The sequence below is a fragment of the Balaenoptera ricei genome, chromosome 3 (assembly GCF_028023285.1).
Source record: "Balaenoptera ricei isolate mBalRic1 chromosome 3, mBalRic1.hap2, whole genome shotgun sequence".
Taxonomy (NCBI): Eukaryota; Metazoa; Chordata; class Mammalia; order Artiodactyla; family Balaenopteridae; genus Balaenoptera; species Balaenoptera ricei.
The window spans coordinates 170294259-170316754 of record NC_082641.1 but is presented as its reverse complement, the minus strand read 5'-3'; the positions used below and the strand labels follow the sequence as shown (position 1 = coordinate 170316754).

The 22496-nt window shown below is 54.9% G+C and overlaps 1 protein-coding gene across 1 annotated transcript; it reads left to right on the top strand.

The window, feature by feature from the left end:
- The first annotated feature begins 224 nt into the window (after nt 1-224).
- FCHO1 (FCH and mu domain containing endocytic adaptor 1) lies at nt 225-21920 on the top strand. Its single transcript, XM_059919751.1, has 26 exons — nt 225-296; nt 4851-4942; nt 6008-6082; nt 7234-7375; nt 8567-8719; nt 8961-9065; nt 10119-10217; nt 10310-10406; nt 11501-11545; nt 11659-11737; nt 12475-12499; nt 12891-12948; nt 13431-13609; nt 13692-13716; nt 14091-14142; nt 14708-14799; nt 15194-15469; nt 17329-17441; nt 17551-17638; nt 17794-17902; nt 18622-18777; nt 19095-19227; nt 19669-19868; nt 20518-20573; nt 21087-21251; nt 21812-21920. Exons 1-26 carry the CDS (start codon nt 270-272, stop codon nt 21829-21831), a joined length of 2661 nt encoding a protein of 886 aa, XP_059775734.1. The 5' UTR covers nt 225-269; the 3' UTR covers nt 21832-21920.
- The last annotated feature ends 576 nt before the right edge of the window (nt 21921-22496 follow it).

The window sequence follows — 22496 nt, the reverse complement described above, 5'->3', positions numbered from 1 at the left end:
TTGGGCATCTGTATCCAGCTCTGTCCCCCTAGGCTGGGAGCTACTTGAGGACCATGCCCAGAGCTGTATCATTTCAGGGGCCCTGGCATACTCCCAGCCTTGGGGTTTTTGGTTCCTTCTCCATCCTCTTTCTCCCTCCTCCATAAGGAGAGCAGTTGGAATTTCCCTTCCTCAGGCCCGAGCTGGCTATGACTACAGCTCAAACTTGCCTCTCTCTTCAGATAGGCACCAGACAGGAGCCTTCGGGGGTCTCCATAGAGGCCATCAGGATGTCGTATTTTGGGGAGTATTTTTGGGTAAGTAAGATCCGCTGTTACTTTGGTGGGGGCTCCTGGAAGGGCTGTGGGGGCTTTTATGGAGATGGAGGGACCTGGGGGCTTATGGGCAGAGTCTTGGGCAGATGGAGGGTCTGCAGGGGGTAGAAGTTAAAGTGGGAAAAGTCAGGCTGGGTTTGAATCTATACCCCCAGACGTCATAGGCCTTATGATCTTGGGCAAGTCACAGGTTGAACAGGGAGACTGAGGCCCAGAGTAGGAATCTCTCACCTGAGGTTGCCCAGTGAGAAAGTGCAGAGTCAGGGCTCAAACCCAGGGCCAGACTGAACTTTCAGTATCCAGGATCATTCCAGCCAGGGAATTTCCACATCTTCCCCATCCTGGAGAGTTGGGGGGTTTTCTTCACTTGACCCCTAGGGACCCCCTCACCTGTCTGCCCTCCAGGCTGGGGACCACATACTGTGATGCAAGGAGCCAAGTGAGACAGACTTGTTTTTATTCATTCACTCCCTCCCTCCCTCCCTGTCACCACCACCCCACACCCAGCCAACTCTGGGAGATGCTGGAGCCCCCAAGAGATTCCATCCAAGCCCTGACCCTGAGAAGCCCCCAGTCTGGGGGACACAGAGCCAGTAAGATACACCCAGCCCTGTAGGGTCAGGGCTGAACCCAGCCTTGGGTATGCCCAGAGGAGGAGCAAGGACACAGAGCTGTGTTTGCCATGGGCTTTGAAGGCTGATTTTCCAGGATGTCAGAAAGGCATTCTGGGCAGGGGGAACAGCCTGGGCAGAAATCCAGAGGTGTGACACTGGGTGGCCAGTTGAGGGCACAAGGACTCCTCCCGCAGAGCTAGGCTAATGGGGAGCCACAGAGGATATGTGAACAGGAGAATCAGGGAAGGACCAGGGCAGAAAGCCCCTTCCTCAGTTGCAGGCCCAGAGCTTGCAGAGGAAGCCCAGTTGCTAGGCAACTGGTTGCCCATGGCAACATGCCTTTCTCCCTCCCCAGCTGGGGCTCCTCTTACTAGCACTTGCTTTCTTAAAGGGGCCGCATCCCCTTGCCAATTGCGGGGGTGGGGGGCCGGGGGGACGGACCTCCACCTCCTTCCCAAGGGTCAGAGTCCTTGGATTTGCCTCTGAATGGCTGTGTGACCCCATCAAAGGGCTGCCAGTCTCTGAGGCCCTAGTGGCGATCTGTGTAAGGGGGTTGACCTGTTTGAGGATCGGTGGTCGCCCAAGTATTGGAACCCTGACAGCGGCACCTACATTTATTTTAAATTTCTCTTAATGGAATGCGGCACCTACATTTCTTTTAAATTCTTTTTCATTGTATGAGGCATGCAAGTTCGCTGCAGAAAATTCAGACCAGCAAAGAGAAAATAGAAGCCACCCCCAACTCCTCCTTCCAAAGATAGCCTGGTACACAGTGGATAAGAGCTTTGAGTTTGGGATTTGAATTGGGCTCTTCTGGGAGCTCTTGGGCAGGTGGCTTTGCATCTCAAAGCCTCAGTCTCTGCATCTGGGAAAGAGGGATGAAACTCCTGCTTCCCCAGGACTAAGGTAGTACCCCTGGAATGTCTGTTTCTTTTAAATAATGTTTCTTTTTTAATCTATTGTTAGTATTGGTGACTCTTTGCTGGGTGACGCTGGGGCCCTGACTGGCCTGAAGGAGGCTCCAGTCAGGGGAAATCAAGCCAGACAGGGATGCCCCGGTCTTGTTGGACCAAGTCAGGTCTGGAGGCATGGACGGCACTGGGGAGCCACGGGGGAAGTGTGAGCAAGAGAGGGACGTGATCAAGCTGTATTAGAAAGATCTCTCTGGGGCTGGCGTGGGAGCAAGATTGGAGTCCAGAGGTTCTGAAAGAAGACACAGGCCCGAGACAGCCCCTCCCAGGACCCTCGGCTGCCAGCCCAGCCCGAGGGAGCCAGACACTGCTGGGGGCTTTGCCAGGTCTGGGAAACGGGCCAGCAGTTGGCTGTGAGTCAGCTCCAGATGCTGGCCTGGGCGGCGGTGCCTGGTGCAGCCTCACCCGAGGATCCCCTGGGCAGGGTGGGCAGGGGCCTGCTGGGGCTGTTTGCTGAGCCCTCAGCACTGTGCAGGAGGCCCTGTGTCTTTTACCAGCCTCATCTCACCAAGACCTTTGGGAGGTGAGTGCTGTCATTGTCCCCATTTGTCAGATGAGGAAACTGAGACCCAGAGAGGTGAAGTCACTGGCTCAGAGTGACCCAGTGCATAAAAGGAGGATTTGACACTTGAACCTTGAAAGTACGATTCTAGGGAATTCCCCGGCGGTCCAGTAGTTAGGACTGCGTGCTTTCACTGCCAAGGGTGCAGGTTCAATCTCTGGTCAGGGAACTAAGATCCCATAAGCCGAGGCCAAAGATAAAATTAAATTTTAAAAAAAAAGTATAATTCTAGACATGAGAAGAGAGAAAATATATTCCTGGGGAGCTGGAGGGATCAACAATGAATGTTTAGGGAAGTGGGGGTCTGAGGAGAGTCTAAGAATGTTCCTGAAGGAGGAGGGCCTGGCAGTGATCCTTGAGAGGTGGAAGAATTTGGATGGGTCGAAAAAGTTGCAGGCTAGTGAGCCAGGTGACAGTAACAGCCCCAGCAAAGATACCGTGGTGGGAAAGAGCAGCATGTCTGCACCATTTGCTATTTGCTGGCGAGGCCAAGAGGCTGTCCTGGGTCTTCCCCAGTCTTGGCCTCCATTTTTCCATTTGCACAGCAAGAGGGATTATCTGGTGGTGACTTCTGGCTTTATCCTTCAAGCTTCCAGGTAACTGGGAGGGTGAACCCCTCAGGTTGGAGGAGGATGGAGGACACCATCATTTCCAGAGGGTCTGTGAAGTGCTCCCAAAGGGATCACTTTAGTGATTTGTGTTGGGAATTAAATAACATTGGATCCCTCCATGAGCTTCCTCTTTCAGTCTAATTACCAGGCCCCATTTGGTGCTAAAATATCTCTACTTCCCTCCGACCCCAGCTGATCACCCTTTTTAACTGACAGCTCAGTGTTCAGACATGTTGCCTTTCACGTGTGACAGAATCTGGCTGGCATTAAAACATAGTTGTTGCCTTATTTTTTCCCATCCCCTTCATTATGGCAAGGGGTCCTGGCTTTCCACTTAGAATAGTGGTAGGGACTTCCCTGACAGTCCAGTGGTTAAGGCTCTGCGCTTCCACTGCAGGGGGCATGGATTCGATCCCTGGTCGGGGAGCTAAGATCCCACATGTCGTGTGGTGTGGCCTAAAAATAAGAAAAAATTTTTTAAAAAAAAGAAAAAAGAGAATAGTGGTAAGCGTTGCCCTTTTAAATCAATATATTTGGAGAAGAAACAAGAGCAACCTTAAAGCAAAATGATAACTAAGTAATACCATGAATTAGCAAAAACTAGGGTTGCCTTTGGGGCTTTAGGGGACCGTGATGTGGATCATCTTGGTATTTACTTCATCCCCATATGAGAGGTAGGTGACTCCCTGCCCCCATCTTAATGAGGAGCCACTACAGGTTCAGAGAGAGACAGTGACTAATCTGGATCACACAGCACAGCCCTGGCCTCTCCCACCATGGGGACCCCAGAACTAGGAGGAAAGAGGTTTGGTGCAAGGCATCAGCAGGCACCAGGGTAGAGGCTCTGTTCCCACCAGTCCCAGGTAAGAGCAAAATAACTTTTGTCCATCTATTCAACAAACTGAAATGCCCTTTCTGTGCCCCACCCTGTACTGGATATTGCTGGGTCCTGAGAGAGGTGTCAGACCTGCATCCTGCTTTGTGGGGTTCTCAGAGAGGGAGTTTTCATGTTGAAGAGAACAGAAAACACAACTACAGTGACTTAAGCAACAGGGGTCATATTAGTTCATAAAATTGAAAAGTTGTGCAGTAGTGTGGCTTTCAGGGTTGGTTTGATCCAGCAACTCTACTCAACACTTTTTATTCAGACCCTCTCAGGTTCAGCTTCTTTCCAAAGTTCATGGTTTCCGCTTGGTTGCCAGTATCTCCTGTGACCACATAATCATTTATGGAAAGGTAGAGAGAAAAACAGGGGAAGAGACTGATAGAGAAAGGAACAAACAGAGGCAGAGATACACACACACACAAAGACAGAAAGATAGTGACAGAGAGAGACAACCAGTGAATGAGAATGTCTCTCCCTCAACTATGGGAGAAAAATCCCAGGATTCTTTCTTTTTTTAAATTTTTATTCTATTTATTTTAAAATTTTGTTTATTTATTTATTTATTTATTTGTCACGCCTCGTGGCTTGTGGGATCTTAGTTCCTTGACCAGGGTTGGAACCCAGGCTCCCTGAAGTGGAAGCGCAGAGTCCTAACCACTGGACCACCAGGGAATTCACCCAGGCTTCTTTCTGATTGGACCAAATTAAGGCCCATGAACCAATCCTTGTGACCAGGGGGAAATGCAACAGGCTGATTGGCTCAGGCCTGAACCAATCCCTACAACCAAAGGATGGACTTCTTCTGGTTAGCTCCTCAGCCCAGCCCCTGTTGCTAGGTAACCTTGATGTCCTCTCCATCCCCTTTCTCAATCTCCACCCCCATTCCCTGCAGGGAGAGAAGAACCATGGCTTTGAGGTCCTGTACCACAGCGTGAAGCAGGGGCCCATCTCCACCAAGGAGCTGGCAGACTTCATCCGGGAGAGGTGAGGTCCCCAAGCCCCACCCACCCCCTGGCCATGTCCCACAGTCCACACATACATGCTCATCTTGTGCCCCAACCCTGGTGCCCCCTTTTCCCTTGCCCACTCCATCCTCCCACCACACCACACCCTGCCAGAAAGGATCCAGGCCCCTGGGGTCTCCAGGAACCAAATGGGCTTGAAGACCCTCCAAACCAACGGTTCTCAATACTATCAGCCACATGCCCCATCTTAAATGACAATCACCAGGTTCTAACGCCTCCCCCTGAAGAGACGCTAATACGACCTACTTACAAGGAGAATTTTGAAAACTCAGTCTCGGGCCCTGAGTATGATAAAAGAAAAATCATGTATGATGAAATAATCTACATCTCAGCATGTCAATGCTCCGACGTCTGAGAAAACATAATAAACTCAAATTGCAAGGCAGCCTCTGCTCCCCAGCTTCTCAGCAGCTGAACGCCCGTTAAATCTGGGCAGAAAGTCCAAAGGATTATTAACCAGGTTTTTCTCTTTGTGGCTGTCACGTGGGACCTGTCGCAGCCATACAGGACAGGGGCCACTCTTTATTTTATGGGCCTTCAGACCCTGGGTCCATCCACTGTTGCTTATGCTACCCCATGGGTGCCTCTATCAGAAAATATCCCAATGGGTAACTGGTTTTAACTGGGCACACTGCTACCCCAAACAAAACTGAGGTTCTATTAGGATGAAAATGTGAGTGGATATTAGGTAGGCATTTAGCAGTGTCTGTCTAGAGGGAAAAAGGAAATATGAGTTTGTCTTCTGCAATTAAATGAGACAAAGCATATAAAACATTTATATTATGTGCTTACAAATTTTTTTATCTGCTGTTGCTACTGCTGCTACTACTACTGATGTTTTACTTAAGGATAAAAACCTCTCCTATGAATTTCCAGAACACCTCCCCCTGTCCGGGGACTGTATCATTCTCCTGGAGAGCCACTGCTCAGATGTTTGAGATGGGGAAACTGAGGCCCAGGCGTGTGGGGCCTTTCCCAAGTGTGCTCAGAACCTTCCCCATCCTTGCCTTGTCCTCCTACCCAGGGCCACCATCGAGGAGACCTACTCCAAGGCAATGGCAAAACTTTCCAAGCTGGCCAGCAACGGGACCTCGGTGGGGTGAGTGGGCTCTGGGTGGGGCAGGAGTGGCCAAGGGTGTGGGGCGCTGGGGGGCAACAGGAGCCTGCCCTTGGGTGGACATCTCTTCGTGCTTGTGATATGTGGAACAGGGAGTCATCCCCCTGCTTATGGGGCTCATTGGACAGAGGAATATAGTTCATTCATTCACTAGTTCATTCATTCATTCACTGGATATTTACTGAGCACATACTGTGTGCCAGGCACTGTTCAAGGCACCAGGGGGCCCGGGGAAATCAAGAAAGATAAAGCCTCCAGTCACCTTCATGCCCTGTTCATAGGTGTACATCTGGGATGTGTGACAAGACGGTTGTTAACCACAAACATGCACAAAGTCCTTTCCCAGGGAGAAAAGTGCTAGGAAGAGAACAAAATAGGAGCATTAGAGGCTGGACACTATCTCTGGAGCCAAGACCTCAATAATGCGAAGGAATCAGCCATGGGGGTGTCTGCGGGACAGAGACCCAGGCAGGTGGCTCAGCTAGTGCAAAGGCCCTGAGGCAGCAACGCACCGTACGTGTTCAAGGAAGAGCAAAGAGGCTGACTTGGTTGCAGGGCCTGGACAGAGTGGAGATGAAGTAGGGGAGAAATACAGGGAAGGGGCCACAGGGCCCCAACACACAGGTGACTTTTAAACCAGGATGTGATGTGGTTCCGTTGGCATTGCAAAGTTCCCTGTGGCTCCTGTGGGGCAAAGGTTCTGTCGGGGGCCGAAATGGCGGCAGCAGAGAACGAAGGCAGTGGGGAGGCCAGAGTGGTCTTCTGTCGAGGTGGGAAAGCCCCGCAAACTTGATTTGGGCAGGTTGAGTCTCAGCAGCCTGTGAGTATCAGGCAGAGCCTGGAGTCCAGACAGAGGACTGTGGGGCCTGGGCCTGGGTTTAAATTCCAGCTCTGATATTCATTTGCTGAGGGCCCTTGGGTGAGTTATGGAACCTCCCATGCCTCAGTGTCCCCATCTGCCACAGGCCCGCCTCACACAACTGCAGTGGGGATTAAATTAATTCATACGTGTTCATGCTTAGCAGGGCCCGGCACACATTAGATGCCTGAGCCAATGCCAGCCATGCTGTATGAGGGGTCCCTGGGGGGTTGGGCCTGCTGGGCCCGGGATGTGTGACCCCACCTGTTTCCAGAACCTTCGCCCCACTCTGGGAGGTCTTCCGAGTCTCCTCAGACAAGCTGGCGCTCTGCCACCTGGAGCTGACACGGAAGCTGCAGGACCTCATCAAGGACGTGCTCCGCTACGGCGAGGAACAGCTTAAGGCACACAAGAAGGTGTGTGCTGTGGGTACCGCAAGGCTGGTGGATGGGGGGATGCCAGCGGCTCCCAGGATCCCAGGACTTCTGGGGCCTTGGAACCTCCAGCCCCTGGTGTGTGCCTCTGAGAATTCTGTTAATTCCACGACATCAAACTCAGAATCTCACAGACCTGAGCATTGGTGAATTTCAGTCTCAAAATTCAAGAGTAGGGATCTGCAAACTACGGCCCGCGGGCCACATCCAGCCCACCACCTGTTTTTGTGCAGCCCTTGAGCTAAGAATAGTTTTTCCATTTTTAAGTGGTTGAAAAAAAAAAATCAAAAGAAGAATATTCTGTGCTGTGTGAAAATGACCCCTGATCTAGAGCATCAGGAGCTACAGATCTTGTTATTTGACATTTCTAGACCCTGGAAGAGCCAGACCTTAGACTCTCGGGATCCCAAAATATTCGAAGCTTATAATTCTAGAGTCATAAAGGCTTTGCATTTACAGATCCCTAGAATCTGCAGGGGGTTTTGTTTGTTTGTTTTGTTTTGTTTTCTGGCCGTACCTTGCGCGTGTACCTTGCGGCATTCAGGATCCTAGTTCCCTGACCAGTGATCGAACCTGCACTCCCTGCGGTGGAAGTGCGGAGTCTTGACCGCTGGACTGCCAGGGAAGTCTTGAGTCTGTGGTTTTTAACCCCTATTAAAAAAGGGAGTTGGTAGTACTTCATACTGTACAGTTAAAAATGGTTACGATGGCAGCTTTTATGTTATATGTATTTTACCACCGTTTTTTAAAAATTGAGGAACAAGGAAGTTTTCTACAGGCTGACATGGAACAATCTTGGGAATGAATTATTAAGTGGAAAAAGCAGTGAGTTTAACAGTATGGACTGTTGCCATTTATCATAAAAAATGGGCACATTTGATGGTCCATGTGCCAGTTATTTCTGGAGAAGTATCATGGTAATAATGGGAGGTTTTTACCTGAACTCATCCCTTAAAACTTTCTGAAATGTGAATTATGTGTAAATATTACCTATTTAAAGAGTTAAAATTTTTGCAATTCATAGAATACTCAGAAAAAGTATTCTCTAGGACCTGGAATCCCACAGAGTTTGGGAAGCTGGGAATTTCACAGCATTCACCTGGGGTCTGCTCAGGTCCTGCACCCCAGCAGGTGGCTTCAGGTGGCCCGCATGCTCTTCTCCGCCCCCGACAGTGCAAAGAGGAAGCGGTGGGCACCCTGGACGCTGTGCAGGTCCTTGCAGGCGTCAGCCAGCTCCTGCCCAAGTCCCGCGAGAATTACCTGAACCGTTGCATGGACCAGGAGCGGCTGCGGAGGGAGAGCACCAGCCAGAAGGAGATGGACAAGGTGGGCACACAGCTGCAGGTCCCCAGCCACCGCTGGCCCACACAGGTCAGAGGAGTTTGCCGAGGGGTGACGGAGCTGCCTGCTGGGAGAGTGAAAACATATCACAGAGCGATGGTCATTGAACCTGCATGAACCACATACATGCGGAGCACCCCAAGGAGTCTACGTGCTGGGGGATGGGGCCGGGGGAAGTGCCCTGAGTGTCACCCTCTCAACCCCATCCCCTCCCCGTGCCTCCTAGGCAGAGACCAAGACCAAGAAGGCAGCAGAGAGCCTGCGGCGTTCAGTGGAGAAGTACAACTCAGCCCGTGCCGACTTCGAGCAGAAGATGCTGGACTCAGCTCTGGTAAGAACTAGGCATCTGTACCTTGGAGACCTACACATTCCTGGGCCCAGGATGCTCTGGGCCCCAGAAGTCCAGAACCTTCCAAACCCTCGACTCCGGAAGTCTTAGAATCACAGGCTTAAAGCCGTAGAATTCTAGAGCCAGTTAGCTATTGTTACTGTTATTATTAGTTCAAAAACCAAATCAGTTTTGTGCCTTAGTTTCCCCACCTGTAAAATCGGAGCAGTAATAGTACCTGCCTCATAGAATTGTTGTGAAGATTAAATGAGTCACCATGTGTGAAGTTTTCAGACTAGTACCAGGTGCATAGAAACCACTGTATGAAGTATTAGTATTATTATTTTTATTATCACTGATGAGGTTTTTAAAGAAAGACAGTGTAGGGTTTAGAAGCCAAGAGTCTCCTGACATGTCATGGTAGCTGAAAAGCCTGGATTCCTGGTCCAGCCTCCATCTCTCACCAGCTCTGCAACCTTTGGCAAGGCACTGCACCTCTCTGGGTCTCTGTCTACCCAAATGTTTGAAAAGCAGATTGGGAATCTCAGGATTAAGAATCAGATTTTTTTTCTGATTTTGCAGTGATAGAAAGTTGCAAGTGATAGAAATCTTCATTCAAACTGACAAGGAGACGTATAGGCTCAGGGAACTGAAAAGTTCAGGGGGCAGAGCTTCAGGTATGGCTGGATCCAGGTGCTCAAATGGCATTGGCAGGAAGTTGTGCCTCTCTGCTTCTCAAGTCTGTTTTTCTCCCTGAGGGCTTTACTCCCAGGCAGACATGCCCTCCCAGGTGTGTGTGTGTGTGTGTGTGTGTGTGTGTGTGTGTGTGTGTGTAGCAAAGTAGCCACCACACCAGCAGCCCCCACATGCATCCACCAACACACTGACTCAGGGTATGAAAGTGTTTTTTTCCATGGTTCCAGCAAAAGTCCCAGAGCTCTTCCCCAAACCAATCACTGAGGCCAGGGGATTGGAACATTCTGATTGGTCAGGCTGGGTCACATAGCCACTCCTCGTGGCCCCACCTTCCCATTTGCCCCTTCCCTCCTGCCTCAGCACTTCCAAGCCATGGAGGAGACCCACCTGCGGCAAATGAAGGCACTGCTGGGCTCTTATGCTCACTCAGTGGAGGACACCCATGTGCAGATTGGGCAGGTGAGTGGGACCAGGGGTGGGGAATGAAGCTGGGGTTCTGGGCAAGAGGGCCTTGGCCCTGCCTGATTACGCACTCCGTCCGCCTGGCCCAGGTACATGAGGAGTTTAAGCAGAACATAGAAAACATCAGCGTGGAGATGCTGCTGAGGAAGTTTGCAGAGAGCAAGGGCACAGGCCAGGAGAAGCCGGGTGAGTCTGGGCATCTGTGGGGGTTGGGCTGTGGAGCTGTAGGGAAGGAACAGGACTCAAGAGGGCAGAGAATGAACCTCTCTGGGCTTCGTTTTCCTCATCAGAAAAATGGGCTGATGACAAATCTAACTCAGCAGCCCACAGAGGAAGAGGAACTGCTGCCTGATCTTATGTGTAAATCTCTTACAACTGGATACCAGAGGGGCCTTGAATGCCAAGCTCAGCCTTTCAGACTTTCCCCTGAGGGCCCAAGGGAGCCATTGAGGGTTGTTGAGCAAAAGACCAATTTGAAAATGTCCAGATACAGAGTTGAAGAAGAATTGAGAGCAAAAGTTTTGGGGGTCATATCTGGGTTTGTGTCTTTTCTTTGTCTCTCATTGTGTGACCTTGGACGTCTGTCTTGCCTTCTCTGAGTCTCAGTTTCCTCATCTGTAAAGTGGGGATGATAATAACCCCCACCTAATGGTGTTGCGAATGTTCAGTAATTTGATGCAGATAAAGGGCAAAGTGTGTACCTGGCACATAGTAGGCACTCAGTAGATGCTGCTACACAGTTTACATCCCTATCTCTAGTCAGCCACTAGGGTCTGTCTTTTCTCCCTCCTGTCTCTGTAGCTCAGCACCAGCTCAGGCCACCTCTCCTTGTGTGGGCCCCCACTCTTGCCCTTCACTGGCTCCAGGTTTGTCATGCCCTGCTCCTGCTCATATAACCTCTGTGGCTCCCCATCACCCTTGAGAGAGAGTCCCAGGCCATCATCCTGGCACCTGAGGCTCAGCCCACCGCACAGACTCATGGTCCATCCCCTGAACCACCCAAGTTCCACCCAGAAATGCTGGAAGTAGAAGAAATAACTCAGGCAGTGCCCCCCTCCAGTCCATCCCAAGGTGGTAACCATCCAAGGCAGGACCAGAACACTTGGCCCATCCCACTCATGACCATCTCTGGGGCTGGTTCAGCATCTTGGCTCAGGCCCTGGACCCTGACTGGTCTTGAGCTCAAATCCAGGTGCCACGGTGTGGCCAAAGGTATACTGCTACCCTTGCCAGGCCCAGTCTCCCTGCCCAGCTGAGTTTCTCAATCTTTTCTGTCTCAGGGCCTTTGGACTTTGAGGCGTACAGTGCGGCTGCCCTGCAGGAAGGCAAGTACGTCTGGGCCTGGATGCCCAGGCTGGACCACGGGGATGAGGGAGGCAGAGCTGAATGGGAAGGGGAACCCCCAGGGCTCAGCTGCATCCCCCTCATCTGTCCTCAGCAATGAAACGTTTGCGGGGAGCCAAGGCCTTTCGCCTCCCAGGACTGAGCCGGCGGGAGCGGGAGCCACCTGCAGCTGTGTGAGGAAGCCCCCCAACCCAGCCCTGGCCCAGGCTAACCCAAGATCCCTCCCCCTGCCCAGGGTATCCCAGAAGGCCCCTGCTTAGGGTAGCCCAGGAGAATCGTATTCCAGGCTAGCCCATGTGTCCCTCTACCCAGGCTAGGCCAGGAGCTCCTCTGTCCCAGACTGGCTCAATATTACCGCTGCCCAAGCTAGTCCAGAATTCTCCTTTTGCCAAGACTAGACCAGGGCCTGCCTGTTCCCCCTGCCCCGGCTGGCCCAGGATTTCTCCCTTTGTCAAGGCTGGCCTTACTGTTTCCCCACCTAATCTAGCCTGGCAATTCTTGCTTTGTTAAGACGAGCCAAGAGTCTCCCTGCCCAGACTAGTATCACATTCTTCCCTATGACCATGGTCTCCCTGGCTAGCCCAGGATTACCCTTGCCCAGGCTAGCCCAGGATTCTTTTCTTTGCCAAGGCTAGCCCCATTATTTCCCTGCCAAGGTAAGCCCTACATTCAGACTAATTCCAGGGTTCCTCCCCTTCCAAGTTGACTGAGAACACCCCATGCTCAGCTAACTCCAAATTCACCGCCCCGGCCCCAAGCAAGCCCCAAGTTCCCACCACCTGCAGGGCTAGTTTGGGACAACATAGCAGCCCAGGGGCTGGCCCCAGGTTCCATGTCCGGTGTTGGGGGCAGAGGGGAGGGCCAGAGGAGGTGGGGGAGCTGACACTGACACCTCCTTCTGCATTCCCAGAGATTCCCTGGAGCCCGATTCAGGGGTGAGTGCCATGGGAGGGGCCAGGCCGGGCTGCAAGTGGGAGGGGTCCATCCCACCTTGGCCCCTGACCCAGGCCTGGAAGCCAAGCCTGGAGCTCAAGGGGCAAGAGGTAGCACAGCTTAGGGACCAAGTTCAAATCCCACCATGGCTGCAAACTCCCATGGACCACGTGGGAGGGACCGATGTCCCCTCTTAGCCTCAATTTGCCCCTCAGGACAGGTTGCGGCATGTTCTGTTCCTCCAAGAACCTGCCCACAAACTGCGAGAAGATCGTTATTGCCATTGGGGTTATTTCTTGGTCTGAGTCAGAGCCCAGAGGTGGAGGGGGGGCATGGCAGGGTGAGATGGGAGGTTTGGTACCAGAAAAACTAACTCACCACTTGTCCCCCCAGACATGTCCAGAGGTGGATGAAGAAGGTTTCACTGTCCGGCCTGATGTGACCCAGAACAATATCCTCCTGGCGCCTTCTGGGGGCAGTTGTTGGCACAGCAAGGACAAAGCTCTGTCCACAGTGATCCACCCACCATTAGCAACCCTCTCTGTGTACATCCTGAGGGGAGCCTCCAGTTGTGAACCAAGCAGATTCAAATGCAGACACTCACCCTGCGGGGTCAGGGCTGAACAAGAGGGAGAGCGGGGAGCTCGGTTACCCCAGAGGGGGAGCCAAGGGGACTTCCTGGAGGAGAGGGTCACCGGTGTTGGGGTTTAGCAGCTGAATAGGAGTTTACTAGTTAGGACAGGGCATGCTTGTATGAAGGCTAGTGGGGGGAGGAGAATGGCAGATACATGGTGTCGAGGCAAGGGTGGCAAGTGGTGAGAGATGGAATTGTGCAGCGCCTCGAAGGGATGTGAGCAGGAAGAGATGGATTTGAGGGCTGACTGGAGGGAAACCCGGTGTTGGAATCCGCTTGGCCCCTTGACTGCAGTGCACGTACAGCGGAGCCCTCCCGCTTCTCGTCCAGCGACTCCGATTTCGATGATGAGGAGCCCCGCAAATTCTACGTGCACATCAAGCCCGCCCCGGCCCGGGCCCCAACCTGCAGCCCCGAGGCAGCCGCAGCACAGCTCAGGGCCACAGCCGGCAGCCTTATCCTCCCTCCTGGCCCCGGGGTGAGGCGTGGGGAGGTGCTGTGTGGGGGGCAGGTGGGGCTGGCTGGATGCCACTGACCTGATGCCACCCCTTTGTCCACAGGGCACCATGAAACGCCATTCTTCACGTGAGTAGCCTGTTAAGGGGTCTTGAGTTTGACGAGGAGCACGTGGAAGGGAGACTGGGCCTGGAGTGTGGGTGTGGGTTTGAATTCCAGCTCTGCTCTGTAACTTGGGGCAGACTGCTTACCCACTCTGATCTCCTTTTATAAAATGAGGTCATTATGAGAATTAAATGAGAGCCAGAAGGGATCGCTGGGGCTGGGAAAGAAGCCAAAAGCTGGAGACAAGTTGGCTCAGGTTCGAACCCCTCTCTGCCTGATTTGCTGGTCACCTTGGGCAGCTGACTAGACAGCTCCAAACCTTGGTCTCCTTGGTGTGTGGAGTGGGAAGCAGTGCAGGTCTGGCGACAGAAAGGCTCAAGGAGGTACATCTCTTGCAGGGGACACTGCTGGGAAACTACAGAGGCCTCGATCTGCCCCAAGGGCTGGCAGGTGGGTTCCATGGGAGGTGGGGCATTGGGCCCACATGAGTGGGCAGGTGAGGGCCGTGCCTGCCTCTCTCCTCCTCCCCTGCTGCCTCCCCATGTCTCTGACTCCCCTTCTCTTATCCTGGCAGGGAGTTAAGGGCGTGCCATTTTTGAGGGACCACTTAGTCATTCACTTGATGAACATTTATTGAGCACCTTGTGTGTACTTGTGCTATTCTGGGTTCTGGAGATAAATGACCAAGACAGGTCCTCCTTCTCAGGGTCACGTTCTGGAGGCTCAGATTTTTAAAACAGTAAATAAGTTAGAGCATATTCGATGCTTCCAAGTGCTGTGAAGAAACTAAAGCAGGCAATGTGATGGAGAATAGGAGTGGGTGACTTGAGTTGGGGCCGTGGTGGAGGGGTAGCAGAGGAGGTGGGGAGGACTTTGAGCTGAGCCCTGAAGAGGAGCAGGAGGGGGCTGTAGGGAGATCTGGGGGACAGAGCTCAAGACCAAGAACAGCAAGTACAAAGGTCCTGAAGTGGGAGGAGGCATGGAAACACCCCTCTTGTCCATTCCCTGTCCCCAGCTGTGCAGAGAAGCTGCAATCGGATGAGCAGGTTTCCAGGAACCTCTTTGGGCCTCCCTTAGAGTCCGCCTTTGACCATGAAGATTTCACAGGTGATGGGGGTGGGGCTTCGGGGACGTGGGCGGCCAGCAGGAGGAAGGGTGGGGCCACTGCAAGGATAGGAGGCTCCGGTAGTCAGGACCGTGGGCCAGGCCGGAGGGAGGACGTGGCGGTCCTTTGTGGGTCAAAGTGAGGGTGGGCGAGGCCATGGCACGAGTGGGCGGAGCCGGCGAGAAAGTGTGGCCTTCGTGGGAGTGAGGATGACAATGTATAGGCAGGCATCAGTGGAGGTGAAAGTAGCCAGAGAGCATGGCCTGGGGTGGAGGGGGGATGGGGGAGACATCGAATGGGGGCGGACCTTCCTCAACATGGGCGTGGCCTGCGGGAGGATGGAAGGGACTCCGTGTGAGTGGGGTCTGGAGCTGGCTGCCCCCTTCCCTCCCCCAGGCTCTAGCAGTCTCGGCTTCACCTCCAGCCCCTCGCCTTTCTCTTCCTCGTCGCCCGAGAACGTGGAGGACTCCGGCCTGGACTCACCGTCCCACGCGGCACCCGGCCCCTCCCCGGATTCCTGGGTTCCCCGCCCGGGCACCCCACAGAGCCCACCTACCTGTAGGGTGCCGCCCCCAGAGTCGAGGGGGACGCAGCCCATGCTGCCATCAGACTCACCACAGCCCCTTGCACCATCCCCGGGTCCCTGGGGGGTGGAGGCTGTGGCTGGAGGAGGTGAGTTCCTCCACCCCTAATCTGAGAGTTATCTGAGTCCTGGGGGAGGATTGAGCACCTAATGTGGCCAGGGTCTGAACAGGGTGCTGGGGACACAGCCGGGACCCAGGCAGGCAGAAACCCTCACCCTTGCAGGGACAATAGTGATATGGATATTTAACAAGGCAGGAGGTGGCAGGTGCCTGGTGAGGACTCAGAAGGGTAGGGCCTCCCTGAGGAGGGAACATCTGAGCTGGGATTTGATGGAGGTGAGGACGCAGCCATATGGACATGGGGGGAAGGGCATTCCCAGCAGAGGGCACAGCCTGTGCAAAGGTCCTGGGGTGGAAACAGGCAAGACCCTTTGAGGAACAGTTAGGAGGCCAGTGTGGATGGAACAGACTGATGACAGGGAGAAGGAGGGAGTGGAGGGGGAGATGTCGGCAGGGAGAGGGGATCAGGTGGGGGCTGGTGGTCCCAGGGAGAAATGTGAGTTTTACCCCTAGCAGGGTCAGAGCCACAGGAGGGAGGGCTGTGAGCGAAGAAGGGGCGGGACCTGCTCGGATTGCAGGCTCTCTGGCCGCTTGGTAGGTAAGGATGAGAGCCAGAGACCAGGGAGGTGAGTCCAGGTAAGCGGTGATGGGGTAACAGTGGGGAGCAGGCCAGCAAACAGTCACGGGACCCAGAGAGCAGAGGAATCAGGGCAGAGGGCCTGAGGGCAGCTGAAAGGAGAGGGAAGGGCAGAAAGAGCAGGGAAGATGGGGCGGAAGAAGCTGGGGTGGGGGCATGTCAAGGCTGGGCCTTTAGGTGTCAGGTGGGTGGGGGAGGCCAGGCTGGAGCACCCTGTGGACAGCTGCATGAAGACATCATCAAGCTGAAGTGGGATGGAAGGCTGCCCAGGGAGAGGGTAGGAGAGCGCCCAGGGTGGAGCAGGGGCAGGGCTAGCGGGGGGAGGAAGGAGGGGATTGGCTACTGGTTGGCTCCTGGGGGCCTGAGTCAGAGGGACTGTGGGCTGTGACCACATGAGGTCCCCAGCAGTGGTGACGGGGTGGCGGGGGGTGGGGGGCTTGGTACCATCCGTGGTTAAAGAAAGAGCCTGGTTGGAGCTGGTTCAAGGGAGGGCTCAGGGGAGTGAGTGTAGACCATGAGTGTAGACAGATAAAGTTGCCTGCGCTTTACTGTAGAACTAAGGTTCTCAACTGGGCCAGTTATGCCCCCTCAGGGGCCACTTGGCAATGTCACCACTGTCACTTGATTGTCACCACTTGGGGGTGGGGTATACCTGAGGTCTGAGGGGTGGAAGCCAGGGAGGCTGTTCAACACCCTACAGTATGCAGGACGGCCCCAGCATCATGAAGGATCCAACCCTGTTGAGAACCTTGGCACAGCCTGGGGTGTAGGTAGGAGGGGAGGCGAGCGTTTGTAGATGGAGCAAAGCAGGGACATTAGGGAAGCAAGAGAGCGAGGGGAACCTAGGTATTACACCATGATTAGTTAATTTAGAAGGGTGTGACTCAGACACAAGCCAGGGTGGGAGACTGCCCTTGGAACTGCCAAATGTAGGGTAAAATGCCTCTGCCAAATCCCCACTCCCCCGTAGAGTGCCTGCCTCCTGAGCATCCAGCCCTTGCTTGCATACCCCCAGTGATGGGGAGCTCACCCCTTATTGAGCCACCAGTCTGGTGTCTGGGAGACTCAGGGTTGCAGATAGTGTCTACAGTCCTGTCCAGCACCTTCTCTGTAGCCCTAGGACTCCCAACCATCAGGGTGTCTCCTCCTATAAGCCCGACTCCCAGTTTGGGGCTGAGTTCCTCCCCTGGGGAGGTTGGAGAGGCCCAGGCAGCAGCTCAGCCATGTCTGTTCTTATGCTCATTCCCCAGACTTGATGCCTGTACCTGCTGACCTTGTAGCCAGGGAGGGCCTGGCAGCCCCACCCCGGAGACCTCGCTCCAGGAAAGCATCCTGTCCCCTCATGCGCAGCAACGGGGATCTGGTAGGGTGAGGGGGGGTGGCAGGAGCCGGGCTGGGGGTCGCCTCCAGGGTCAGCATCGGGGCACTGCTGCTAGGGTGTTCACAGGCCGGCCTATCTTCTTCCCTTCCAGTCTCGTTCCCTGAGCCCCTCCCCACTGGGCTCTTCAGCCCCCAGCACCATCCCAGAACGGCCCAGCTTCTCATCCCAGGCAGGACATGGTACGTGGGTCCTCTCTGGGCCTCAGTTTCACCTTCTCTGGTCCGGGTGTGTGGCTTAGTGATACAATGGAGGCCGTGTCGGCAGAGGGCGGGTTCTGGAGCCTGGGACCGGTGCTCACTCTGCCTGTCCCTCGTTCCCTCCCTGCCACCCCCAGGAGTCTCCCGGGGCCCAAGCCCTGTGGTCCTGGGCTCCCAGGATGCCCTGCCCGTGGCCACTGCCTTCACTGAGTATGTCCACGCCTACTTCCGTGGCCACAACCCCAGGTACACAGTGGTGGGGCACAGTGCAGATGGTGACAGGCAAACAGGGTTCCCTGGGGGCTGTGCATCTAGGTTCCGGCAGGGACAGCTTTCAAGTGGGTTTCATGATCTGCTTTACCGTGGAACAGCTTCGAACACTGAGCTGAACAACCAGACCCATCCTGAGGGGTGTAGGAACCATGGAAGGCGTTTGAGCAGGGCTAGGCATTGATGTAGCCACGGTTTAGAGGAACTCCTCTGAGGCTGCTGTGGGCGTCAAACTGAAGGGAGCAAGACCAGAGGCCAGACCCGTGGAGGGGGCAGGTTAAGGGTGAGTTGAGGGACCAGGGATAATCTGGGGGCGGTGCCCAGCCAAAAAGACCTTAAGATCAAACCACAAAGAGGAGGAGAGTATTGGACCGGAAACCCAAGCTGAGGACAGTTACGAAACTGAATGTTTTGCTTTGAGCTTCCTGGTGGCCTGGGGAAAAGAGAACTGGAGAAGGGGGTGTTCCTGTCTCCTTCAGCCCAGTGTGGATTCTTGCTGGTGTCTGGATTGCTGTCCAGGCAGGGACACAAAAGGTGGAGGCTCGGGCTGGGAGGCTGGCCATGGTCAGAGCCTTGCTGATTTTGAGGGACCTGGTGAGCCACAGGCTACCGTGAAACTAGGAGAGAGGGGAGCGTGAGGTGCCAGGCAGAGCCCTGAGCCAATGCCCAGTGCCTTCACCACCCGCCCCCACCAGCTGCCTGGCTCGAGTAACTGGGGAGCTGACCATGACCTTCCCTGCTGGTATCGTGCGTGTGTTCAGCGGAACCCCACCCCCACCGGTCCTCAGCTTCCGCCTCGTGCACACGGCCCCCATTGAGCACTTCCATCCCAATGCTGACCTGCTCTTCAGGTACTGTTGAGGAAGGGGAGAAAAGTTAGGGGGTTCCAGGGACTGGTGGGGGCCAGGAGCGCCCCGGCTCTGAATTCCTGTTCTGCCTCCCGGGGTTTGCTGTGTGACCCTGGGCAAGCTGCTCTCCCTCTCTGAAACTCACTCTCCTTCCGTCTTTTGCTTCCCACCCTCGCCCTTCCCTGGGAGTTATGCTTTACTGGTCCCAAGGTTAGCCTGGGAATCTGCATCTTTAGGAAGCCCTTGGTGTAGGTGGGATGCTGGAGGCCCTTGGGACGGCATCTCCCGAGGGTTGGGGTGATTATTCCCGGTCTCTGCAGTGACCCCTCCCAGAGCGACCCTGAGACCAAAGACTTCTGGCTCAACATGGCGGCTCTGACTGAAGCCCTGCAGCGTCAGGCAGAACAGAATCCAGCTGCCTCCTACTACAACGTAGTGCTGCTGCGGTACCAGGTGGGCCAGGTGGATGGGGCGGGGCAGAGGGGGCAGGGAGGGGATGATGGGTGGGGAGAGGGTGAGCAGGCGGCAGAAATGGAGGCTGATAGCAATGAGCGTGGGGTGAGCTGTAGGCGGGGTGGGCAGTGTAGGGGGGCCTGGCCTCCACTAGTGCAGATGGCCCCATCGTGCAGATTAGAAGAGGTCTGATCCCAGGACCTGGCAGCTGGCACCTGTCCCCAAGACTTTGTTAGAATGGGGCACTCTTCTGCCCTCTGCTGGAGATGTGTTGTAACACAGCCTCTCATCAACAAAGAGCCCCTGGGGTGTCCTAGGCAGTGCAGTCAGGTCGGTTGAATGGCGGGTGGCGTGGCAGGGGCAGTGTGGCTGAATAGCGCGCGGTGTGACAGGACAGGACGGCTCAAGCCGTGTCCTCTCTCCTGTTCTCCCTTCCCCCAGTTCTCCCGCCCCGGTCCCCAGTCCGTGCCTCTGCAGCTGAGCACCCACTGGCAGTGCGGGGCGACCCTCACTCAGGTCTCGGTGGAGTACAGCTACCAGCCTGGTGCCACGGCCGTGCCCACGCCACTCACCAATGTCCAGATCCTGCTGCCCGTAGGGGAGCCTGTGACCAACATCCGCCTGCAGCCGGCTGCCACCTGGTGAGGGCGTGTGGGAGGCCTGGGGAAGCTCAGCAGTGCCCCCAGAACCTAGCAGACCTCCCTTTGATACGCCAACTGAAGGGTCCATCTTAGGCCTGACCATTCACTGTGGGCTCACCTTGCTTGGAGCTAAGGGTGATATTACTAGCAATAATGATGTCTGACACCGAGAGCTTCCCACATGTCAGGCTTGTTCCATGTGTTCTGCACACACTGACAGGCTCGGGGCTTTTAGCAATCCCTCAAGGGGTTGGCCACCATCATCCCCACTTATGGAGGGGGAGCTGAGGCACACAGAGGCTAAGTCACTTACCTAGGTCACACCAGGATTTCAACCCAGCCACCCACTCGTGGCCCCTGGCTTTTAGTCACTGCACAACGTTGCCTTTGTTTTGTACAAAAGGTAGAACCTGCCACCAAGAAGCCAAATTAATAGGGCCGAATGCATCATCTAAAAGTGCTGCAAGGCTGTAGAGCCTTCAGGAACCAGCTGCTCCATACCCCACCCCCATTTCACACATGGGAAAACTGAGGCCAGGAAGGAGACCCGGCTTTCTCGGGTCATGTAGCCAAGAGGCAACTGAGCTGGGACCCTGGGCTCCCAATGTCCTTTCTGGTGGAGACCGGACCAAGCTTCTCTTGATGCCAGGAACCTGGAGGAGAAGCGGCTCCTATGGAAGCTTCCGGATGTGTCCGAGACAGGGGGTGAGTTATGGTTGTGCCCAAGGTCTTGGGGGTCTCAAATGGGAGAGGCTTATTTCAACTAGGGGAGAGGGAATTCCCTGGCAGTCCAGTGGTTAGGACTCCACTTTCACTGCCGAGGGCGCAGGTTCGATCCCTGATTGGTTAACTAAGATCCCGCAAGCTGCGCGACACAGCTAAAAAAATTTTAAAAACAAACTAGGGGAGGATTGGGGATGTGCTAGGAGCAGGGCAGTGTAGGCATCAAGGAAAGCTTGAAAGGGCTTTGACAAAGCTGGAGGAGAGGGCATCCCTAGGGGTGGGCACAAGGGGTGCAAAGACCCTGAGGCAGGATTCCTTTGCAAACCACACACAGCCCCGTGGGGCCAAAGGAAAAGGGTGCAGGACACAAGAGGAAGTCAGACGGAACAGACAGAGCCACAGATCAAAGGGCTCGGGTGCAGGGCTGAGGAGGAGCCCAGGTCACAGCAGGACTGGGGTCGGGGACGGGACACAGCTGACCTCAGACCTCCCCAGGCTCTGGCCGCCTGTCTGCCAGCTGGGAGCCATGCTCGGGGCCCAGCACACCCAGCCCTGTGGCTGCTCAGTTCACCAGCGAGGGGGCCACTCTGTCCGGCGTGGACCTGGAGCTGGTGGGGAGTGGCTACCGCATGTCGCTGGTAAAGAGAAGGTTCGCCACAGGTACGCCCTCGCCCTGCCGCTGCGCATCCCCGGAGCCAAGACCAGGCCGGGCTCTGAGCCCCACTCCTTGCTTCTGCCAGGGTGCGGGGGTGGGAGAGGCATTTGGGGTGTTTGGAAAGGATAGGTGGGTGTTGGGGCCTGGAGACCCAAGATGGGGGGCACAGGTGGAGAGAGGGGTGGTCAGGGCCCCAATGAGAGGGATCAAGACGCATCCCCTACGGGACTTCCCTGGCGGTCCAGTGGTTAAGACTCCGAGCTTCCACTGCGGGGGGCACGGGTTCGATCCCTGGTCGGGGAGCTAAGATCCCATGTGCCGCGGGTGCAGCCAAAAAAAAAAGAAGTGTCCCCTGGCCGGCATCCTTGCAAGAACCCAAGGCAGGGAGCCAGAAGCCCCTCTGGTGAACCCATCCCCACCCCCATTCTCCCGTCCCCACAACGGGCTGCTGGGGTCCATGGGGCAGTGGGAACAGTGAGTTACAGGGGTGTTTTGAAGAGGATTGGGGGATCCCAGGGTAGGGGCAAGGGCCCCCCCTGCACCCCTCACAACCCTGCCTCCACAGGGATGTACCTGGTGAGCTGAGCCTGCAGAGGCCGACCAGCACCACTGGCCCCAGCTGTGCACTGCGTCCTGGTGCTCACTGACTGCTCCCTGCCCTCCTGCTAGACCCGAGGGTCCCCCACCCTGGCCTCCCCTGAGGCCCTGACCCCATGGAGAGGATCCCGATGCTCAGTCTGGCTGAGCCCGAGATCCACTCCTGCTCATGCCAACTCTCATGCAGGTCCTTGGCCTTTTAATGTTCTTTAAATAAACACTCTATTTTCTAATAAAATAAATAACAAGCCTTTTCCTGCTCCAGGAAGTTTCCTTCACATCGCCAGAGAGGAGAGGAAGAAAAGACGGATGGGTGGGAGAAATCTAATATCCTTAATGATCCTTATCCCTACCCCTCCACCCCCACCTAGCCTGTGCGGGGCGATACTGGGGGAGAAAAAGCCAGACGTGAACACCCCCAGCCCCATGGACACCTCCAGTCCTGTGGGCTGGTGGAAGAGAACAAGGACTAGAGGAACCTAGAGGGGGATGCCAGAAAGACTTCCTAAGCAGAAGGCATTATAAATGGGGCTTTGAGGTTTGAGTAGGAGTTTGCAGGCTGGATATGGGCATGCCAGGCAGAAGGATGGTGAGTTGTGAGTTCTGTGAGAAAGCAATTAGTCCACAAACACTGATTGAGCACCTACTGTATG